The sequence below is a fragment of the Hydra vulgaris genome, chromosome 09 (assembly GCF_038396675.1).
Source record: "Hydra vulgaris chromosome 09, alternate assembly HydraT2T_AEP".
Taxonomy (NCBI): domain Eukaryota; kingdom Metazoa; phylum Cnidaria; class Hydrozoa; order Anthoathecata; family Hydridae; genus Hydra; species Hydra vulgaris.
In genome coordinates this window covers 50,528,788-50,538,323 of record NC_088928.1, presented here as the reverse complement: position 1 = coordinate 50,538,323, position 9,536 = coordinate 50,528,788, and the positions used below count along the sequence as shown (strand labels likewise).

The 9,536-nt window shown below is 32.9% G+C and overlaps 2 protein-coding genes across 2 annotated transcripts; both read left to right on the top strand.

Annotated features, from left to right (window-relative positions):
• The first annotated feature begins 276 nt into the window (after positions 1 to 276).
• Positions 277 to 2,746, top strand: LOC136085125 (zinc finger MYM-type protein 1-like). Its single transcript, XM_065806433.1, has 2 exons — positions 277 to 934; positions 1,018 to 2,746. Exons 1-2 carry the CDS (start codon positions 298 to 300, stop codon positions 1,860 to 1,862), a joined length of 1,482 nt encoding a protein of 493 aa, XP_065662505.1. The 5' UTR covers positions 277 to 297; the 3' UTR covers positions 1,863 to 2,746.
• LOC136085557 (uncharacterized) lies at positions 1,977 to 2,946 on the top strand. The gene is made up of 3 exons (XM_065806874.1): positions 1,977 to 1,996; positions 2,084 to 2,740; positions 2,811 to 2,946. The coding sequence occupies exons 1-3, from the start codon at positions 1,977 to 1,979 to the stop codon at positions 2,944 to 2,946; spliced, it is 813 nt and encodes a 270-aa protein (XP_065662946.1).
• The last annotated feature ends 6,590 nt before the right edge of the window (positions 2,947 to 9,536 follow it).

Sequence of the window (9,536 nt, the reverse complement as noted above, 5' to 3'; positions counted from 1 at the left end):
TGTTTTTAATGAAACAAATGTATAGCATTGGAAAACTGTTACGCTTTGCATTTGTTTATTTTAAAGTTCAAATGGTTATAAGGCCATTATCATTGAACTGATTTTTTTGTTATTATTATTATTATTATTATTACTATTATTATTACTATTATTATTATTGTTATTATTGTTATTATTATTATTATTATTATTATTATTATTATTATTATTATTATTATTATTATTATTATTATTATTATTATTATTATTATTATTATTATGCATTGTTAGTTTTTTATATATAAAAAAAACAAAACAATGAAGGTTTCAATAGTATATCACGATATAATTATTGGTATGAAAAAAGTGAAAAGTGGTGCCACTAAGAGAAGAGAAAAAGCTGCAGCCAGGGAGGAAATCGCAAATCACCCCAAGCTAACACATTTTTTGAAACCATTAGTTCAGACTAGAAGTGTTTCGATACCAACAGAAACTACAAATAATTCTGATTGTCATTATTTGAATACTAGAGTAGAGTCAGATAGGTTGATATGCGAGTCTACGTCAAATGCCATAACAAATCGGCCTATTTTTCTCAGTGATGATCCTTCTGAGTGGCCAGATAATGTTTCTGACGCACAGAGGTGTGACATTGTTAAACGTGTTTTCAAAAAGATCGAAATTGATTTTCCATACAGTTTAGAAAGAAGACGATTTTCACTGAACTATTATAACCGGAAGATGAAGAATGGAGAAATCTTTGAACGCACATGGCTCATATATTCTTTGAACAGCAATAATGTGTTTTGTTTTTGTTGCAAACTTTTTGGGATAACTTCTTCACCATTCCGGCAAAGAATGAACACTTGGGAAGGCTTGTCAAAAAAACTTAAAGAACACGAAACATGCAGTGCACATTTCAAGTGCTTTGAACAATGGATGACTTTACGAAAAGGTTAACTGATATTTTCTTTAATTTATTGCTTTGTTACTTTTTTTTCTTAATTAATTTCTTTTTCCTCAATTTTGGTAAAGCAGGCATTGCAAATCAAGCTACCATAGACGAGAAACAACAAAAGTTGCTTCATAAAGAGCGGATATTTTGGAGGGCTGTGTTAGAAAGGATACTAGACATTACCTTATTTCTTTCTGCAAGAAATCTTGCATTCCGTGGTTCAGACACAGCTATTGGTTCAAAGAGCAATGGAAACTTTCTTGGGGTGTTTGAATTACTGGCTAAGTATGATACCGTTCTTAATGAGCTCATGCAAAGAATTCAGGACAAAGAAACCAAGGAGCACTACTTGAGCAATGACACACAGAACGAGTTGATTAGACTTTTAGCCAGGGAGATTGAATCCAAAATCCTTTCTAAGGTAAAAAAGGCAAAATACTATTCTATTATTTTAGATTGTACGCCAGACGTTTCGCACAAAGAACAAATGAGCATTATTCTGCGATCAGTAACATGCACTCCTGGAGTAGGTATCGACATTTCCGAAAATTTCTTTGGATATCTCACAGTAAATGATACCACTGGAAAAGGGCTTTTCAATGCATTTTTAAATCAGGAAAAAAATTGGGATCTAAATATTTTAGACTGCCGAGGTCAATCTTACGATAATGGTGCTAATATGAAAGGAAAAGTAAAAGGTGTTCAAGCAAGGTTTCTGGAAATGAATCCTAAGGCCTTATATGTTCCATGTGCTAACCATTCACTCAATCTTGTTATTGTTCATGGTGCACTATCATCCATCAGTGCAATTTCTTTTTTTGGTGTTCTTTCAAGGTTATACACGCTCTTTTCATCGTCTCCTCCTCGATGGGAAATTTTAAAATCATGCGTGGCAATTTCAGTCAAGCCACAATCAGATACCAGATAGGAAAGTAGAATAAACTGTGTTAAACCACTTCGATTCTATTTAAAAGAAATCTTAGAGGCACTTGAAAAATTGGAACATGCCTTAAAAAAAAAGAACATGCCTTAGAAAAAAGAGATGGGGCAACTTCCACAGAAGTACGATCGCTGACAGAATATATTAGAACCTTTCTTATTATCAATCATTATTTGGTATGACGTTTTATTTCAAATTAACAAATCAAGTAAGCTGCTTCAGTCTTCTGCAACCTCTCTCGACATATTAGCTAGTGAAATAAATGCAACAAAAGCGTTTCTTTATGAGTATCGCGAAAATGGATTTTCTGACGCATGTGTTAAGGCATCAGAAATCGCAGAAGTATTGGACATTGAAAAGGTTTTTTCGATGGTGCGTTCACGAAAAAAAAAATCGATTTATTCATGCGAGTGTGCTGATCACACTTGGCAACCTGAACATCAGTATAAAGCAAATTTCTTTTTGCCACTGATTGATATGTCAATTGCATCAGTAAAAGAGCGTTTTGAACAGATCAGCATTGTCACAAAGCTTTATGACTTTCTTTACCGATCTGAGAGTCTTATCAAAGCTTGTAATGAAAATTCTCTGCCTGCTTATTGCAAAAATTTGCAAATAAAGCTTGCTGATATAGATTCTGAGGATTTAGAATCGGAGTTAAAACGTTTTGTCATAGTTATAAAGGAGGAAAAAAATGCTCTCCTAAAATCTGCATATGACTTCCTAAACTACATCTACAAAGAAGAGCTGCAAGAAACTTATCCCAATCTAGTTATTGCGTTACGAATCATTCTTACTTTACCAGTTACTGTTGCAAGTGCAGAACGTAGCTTCAGCAAGTTAAAACTAATTAAAACATTTCATAGGTTAGTATAAATAATCTTGCCTCATTATACATAAATACGCGTAGCTTTATTTCTTTGTATTTTTAAATAGGTCAACAATGGTTGATGAACGTTTGTCTTCTTTAGCAATGCTGTCTATTGAGAACGAGGTTGCAAGAACATTAAGTTATGAAGGCATAATAAATGAGTTTGCAAGCATGAAAACACGTCGCAAACCCTTTTTTTGATGGTTTGCGACATTCTTCTATTATCTTCGTAATGCATTTACTGTATTTACACTAGTAACTCTATATCAATTTAACAATTATAAAATATATCTAATTGAATTTAAGCGTTAACTTGATTGCATTTAGCCTTATGAACGGCGACGTTAAAATATGTCAGGTACCCAGCTGTTTTGAAGTAATCTTTAAAGTTTATCCACTTTTTTAGAAAAAAAAAAATTGGGACCGTAATGGCTAGTTTTTTTTGGGGGGGGGCCAAATCCACAAGCCACGGCACTGGATTCAAGAAAGGTACAATAGCTTGAAGACAGAACATGTTGCCCGGCGGTGGGTATTATAACTTTTGACTCGGGTAATTGAATTACAACTGCTTTTTCAGATAAAAATTGAAAAGGCTCTGTTTTGTTGTGATCATCTCTTAGGAATTCCTCCCATTTATGTAGGACAGGTACTTGAGATCCAACACGTACTCTAGCTCCAGTTCCTTGCGTTGCACGTGTAGCAGATTTTAAACTTTGAGCTTTATAAGTGTCTCAGACAAGATCTAGCCGTTGCGTTGTAGCAATTTGTAAACGGAGATGCATAAGATGCAAACGTCTTAGCCTTACCTGGCTTCAATAACTAAAAAATAACAGCCCCATCAAGAGCCATCATATTAAATAAAGGCGTGGAAGGATCAATGTCAATGATTTGGGTGATATTTTCTAAGCATGGAGTCAAACTGCAGCGTTGCATTGTTCATGGCTTTGATCAATGGCCATTGCTGAAAATTTTCGCAAAGTTTTTCAACTGTAAATTTTCCCGCAGCTAAAGTTGATGGACTATTCTGCAAAAGACAAACCATGTCTCGAATGTGCACAGATAACCATCGAGCATAATGAGTACGATCAATATAAAAAAACCATGGTACCAGTCTTGTTAAGCTATCTAAGCATAGATTAAAATTTGAAGTACGCAGAGACCTAATAAACGTAAACAAAATAAGCTGGATTTCTTTGACTGTACTCCAATAAGCATGAACCATTTGCTTTACACTCCAGCTAGTGAAAGACAACGGTTGAATGTCATCGTCAAACAAACTACAATAGAAATTGTATGCTTGATACTGTAGTATATGATTTACAGAATCAGAAATTTCATGTACATACCGACAACGTTTTACATAGAATGCAGACAGAAGAGCTTCAGCGGTGCCTGATGTTACAATTCCATCTCAATAACAGCCTCAACCCAGCCGCCTCCCTTTAATAAACTACCAAGCGCTTTAAGACAAGCCATTTCTATGTGCAGGCCTCCAATCATAACTACAAATTTATATTCTCCGTACAAATCAGGCCAGTTCCATTGAATAGTTTTAGCAATAGCATACAGCGGTTAATCAAACGTAATAACAGGGATCTGTTCAGAATGACGATGTTGGATAGAGTTTTTTATTACATCCATTGAGTGAAGGATCATGGCAACACTATTGGAGGAATCTTTAAATAGTGGCAACAATAAAACTATTGATAAATTTATATCTGGATTGATAATGTTAATGGCATGGTATGCCGACCATGAAGGCCATTCTGATTGCAAATTGTCATTTGATCCATCAGCATCATGAACCTGTCTAACAGTTTTAAGCTACAAATGTTCTTTATTGAGATCTTGTTCCCACACAGCACCAATACCTGTAAATGGATCACTGCTGATAGGTATAGCTGGTTGATCATTTTAAAGCCTAACTGGGGTAACATCTGAGTTTTTTCCGGTAGAGCTTTTATTTTCTTACTACCACGCGAGTTAAGAAGCAATATAACATTGCGTGGAACTCAGTATTGTAATTATCAGGTTGCTGAGCTAATGAAATAGCTATGCCATGGAATGCTCCACGAGGTGTGGGGTTGTGGTCAATATTATCAACAGCTGCAACAGTAAACAGTTGTTTTCTCAGTTTCAGAGGACACACAACTTGATCACTGTTATACTGATCACACATTTCATTTCCTAGTTCAGTTGTCAGTGCAAGTACTCGATCATATGATACACTTAAACCAAGATGAAATAACTCATAAATAAGCAATCGTCTTCTAGTAGTTTCATGCACAAGCAAACTAACATACATAGGTAATGGAGTTTCTTGTGATTGAACACGTCTACTTTTAACAACAGAAGAGTTTTCTATGATCGCTTATACTTTACACTATTAAAAGTAAGTAGCTGGCTTATAGTAAGTGCAGCAGGAATGTTAATTGGCTTGGTTTGTATATCAATGTTTGGACCTTTTAGTATCATATTACCGAGTGCAAGGAGTTTTTTTGATACTGACCTTTCCTGATACCCTGGCTGAAATGTACCTGTAAAAGGTTCAGAGGTGTCAAATATAGTTTGGTGTATAATCTGCGCAGCCCTTGACAAACACACTGCATCACGATCACAGTCATATTGACAGGTTTTAAGAAGTGCTGGACCAATGTCACAATTAAAAACAAGTAAAACATCTCAACCTTCCTGTTGTGCATGCATGTTAGGAAAATGGGCTTGTAGTCTTTCTTTCAAACGTGAACTATGCATACGTTGAATTGGTGTATGTAGCCTATTTTCAGTTAGTTGGGACAAGCAATCAGCATATAGTCTAGCTAGATCAGCTAGATTGAAGATGGTTGTGATACCATTCTCTGACCTTGTTTCTTCAATGTAAGTGATCAACTGAGCAAAAACAATACCATGTACACAGTTAACTTCATCTTCTGCTTGCTGCGTTTCAGCACGCATGCGTCTATCAAAAGCACGTTTTTTATTGTACAGGTCATTGAGACACTTAGTGTGTCACTTAGCCTCTTGAGCAATTAAATCTGTGTCGCTCAACTTGGTCAATAATGTAGAATCACCTAGGGTAATTGCACACTCGCGGACTTTAATATCCATATCTGTGGTACAGACACTTTGCAATAAGTCTTTTGACTCACTGGTATCACAAATAAATCAAACCGGTTGTGTATAAACCAAATTTGATTTTCTCATGTCACTTGACATTGATCGCCTGAATGAACTGTGCTCAACGTTAAGTGCCTGGGCTTCATTTAATAAGGATTCACCCTCTGCAGCTAGGGATGCGCAACGAAGACGTTTAGCTGCTCGACTGAGTTCAGTGGAATAGTAAAACAGCCTGCAAGGTTTATGCCACTTAGCTTTGTTCGCAATCAAAGTACTTTCAAAGCCACTGCCATCATCTAATCGCTGAATATAAAATCCAGGCGGTAGCAAATCTGCCTGCACAAATTGTGGTAAGATTTCGGCAAGTCATTTGTAACTTGTCAAACAATCCGAGCGCTTAGAATTAGCGGGACATATCAACTTGTTAGCGGGACATATCAACTTGTTGGATTAGGGCTGTCGAAAACCTCATTCTCCGTAGAAATAGGATGTGCAACAATATATCGCTTGGTCATAATATATATGTATAGAGGCCTAGGAATAATATACATACATACATACATACATACATACATACATACATACATACATACATACATACATACATACATACATACATACATACATACATACATACATACATACATACATACATACATACATACATACATACATACATACATACATACATACATACATACATACATACATACATACATACATACATACATACATACATACATACATACATACATACATACATACATACATACATACATACATACATACATGCATACATACATACATAAATACATACATACATACATACATACATACATACATACATACATACATACATACATACATACATACATACATACATACATACATACATACATACATACTTACATACATATATATATATATATATATATATATATATATATATATATATATATATATGTATATGTATATAAATTATGTTAGTGTATTCTACAAACAGAGTGCTCAATGTTCTAAAAGAACAGAGCAATAATAAATTAGTAAAAACACTTATCTAATTTTCGATTACTACAACACTGTGTTTTACCATCAGTAGGTTCATCAGGAAGAACTTTTTCCTGATGAACCTACTGATGATAAAACACAGTGTTGAAGTAATCAAAAATTAGATAAGTGTTTTTACTAATTTATATATATATATATATATATATATATATATATATATATATATATATATATATATATATGTATATATATATATATATATATATATATATATATATATATATATATATATATATATATATATATATATATATAACCTTACTTTTAATCGATAAATATTGTTTATCTATTTTTCAAAACTTTTATACTTTATTTACAATGTGATTTGTTTTTAATCGTTTTTTATAATCGTTTTTTAAGAGTACAATATGATTGAATTACTTTAGAAATGCGGTAAATATACGGTAAATTATTAAAAATTTTGTTACTAAAAAAAAATATTCCGTGAAAAGTGACGTAATTATGCTTTATCGTTCTCCTTTTTGGTAAAACTGGACGTGCCACCATATCTTAAATGCATTGAATACTTATTTTCTACATCTAAAAAAAGTTTCATCCTTTTATCCACACTTGCACAATTGTAATGCTAATCTGCACTATAATTACCCGTTATGCTTATTAGTGCCTTCATGCCGTTAGGAAAATTCTTTTGGCAAGCTGCATCTGTATTCAATGTTTGTTCTAATGTCTAAAGTCTAGAAAAAAGTCTAGAAAAAAGTTTCATTGTTCTTTTTAGAGAGAGCAGATCTTTTTGATCTTCTTATGCATTTCTGGATGTGTGTTTTTATCATGAGAAGATTATCATTGTACCATACTAACCAACAGGAATACGGAAAACAATAAATATACAGATCTTAATCCCCAGTGTGAACTCTTTTATTGAAATAATGATCAATCATCTTATATAGCTTAACCAGTATTTTCCTGTTAACTCATGTTTATCAGCTTCTGTATCACATGTATAGTTTTGACAATTGTTAAAAAACTCTTATTATATTTGATGTTTCATAATTCTTTTCTCTTTTTGATGAAGTAAGTTAAGCTCAAATTGAGCTATACCAATTTGAATATATTGAAGAATAGAATATCTAAAGTTTGAAGGTATGATTTAAAACGCAAACTTTACATTGTTAACGCCAGCAGCTGATGCAAACGTTTTTTTAGCCTAGACTAGTTTTTTTTTAATTTGCTAAGACTTAGATAACAGAGATTGTGCTTTTCTTGATTAGAAACATATATAAAAGTGTATATACAATGAGCAGGGTTTCAGCAACAACTGCTACCATTGTTGGTGATTTATTTATTTGAGGATTAAATCAATTATTTAGCATACCAATCTAGAATAACCTATTTTTGATGTTTGAGTTTACATTTTCTTTATTATTTAAAATTCTACTTTAATTCGTAAAGTTTATTGCCCTGATACTCTTATTGTCGAAAAAAAAAAATTTGAACCATTTTCTAGGGTTTCTGGGCATCAACTGACCCCAACAAGAAGCAGCTGACAAACCATTTCTTAGTTAGACAAACCATTTCTTTAAATTCATTGTTACATCTAGAGTGTCAAACCCACTGATAAAAATGGCGTAAGAAAATGTAGTTAGCTCCTGGTCTATTTGCTTTTAAACAATCCGTTAAACGTCCGACTATTTATTAGTCTTTACTTAAACATAAAATCTGTCAATTTTTATTTCAGTTTTAATTTTGAGAATTTTGAGATTAAATTTAAGGTTTTATGTTTTGAGTTCTAAAACAAACTCAAGCATGAATTTTCTTTTAAACTTTTCAAGTATTTTCTTATGCATTTACGCTATATACAAACATGGTTTTTAACAGCAGAATGAGGATACAAACATGATTCTTAGAAGCAGCATGAGGATATAAACATGATTTTTACCAGCAGCATGAGGATAAAAACATAATTCTTAACAGCAGCATGAGAATACATACATGTGTGTGTGTGTGTGTGTGTGTGTGTGTGTGTGTGTGTGTGTGTGTGTGTGTGTGTGAGAGAGAGAGAGAGAGAGAGAGAGAGAAAGAGAGAGAGTTTGTGTGTGTGGAAATTTTACAAAATACAAAACGATTTTAGATATAATAATGTCTATAATTTTCTGAGCTTCTTTGAGTTAATTAATTAGTACTTTTCAGTCTGTTTGTTTTTTTTTTCACCCCAATAGCTCCGTGTAAAATTGTATAAATTAATATCGCTATACTATACATGATACCGACTTTAAAAACCTATTCTTCCGATATATAATACATGCAAAATAATATATAATACATTAAAATATATTATATATTATTTTTAAGTATAAAAACATATTATAAATTCAAAAATATTGTTTTATAAATATAATTTTCTCATAATATGCAGCGATAGCGTAGCCGAATAGATTCTGCTTCAGGCTAATAAACCGAGGGTTCCAGGTTTGTCTCTCGATATCGATATTGTTTTAATTTTTTATAGTTAGTGCACAAAGGTTGCTTTTTTTGTTGCTGCACACTTTTGTGGACTAACTAAATAAAGTTCTGCACTTGGACCATATAAAGTCAAAGCGCAGAAAGTGCATAGCACATTTTACAGCCGTAACAGTCCGTTAACAGGC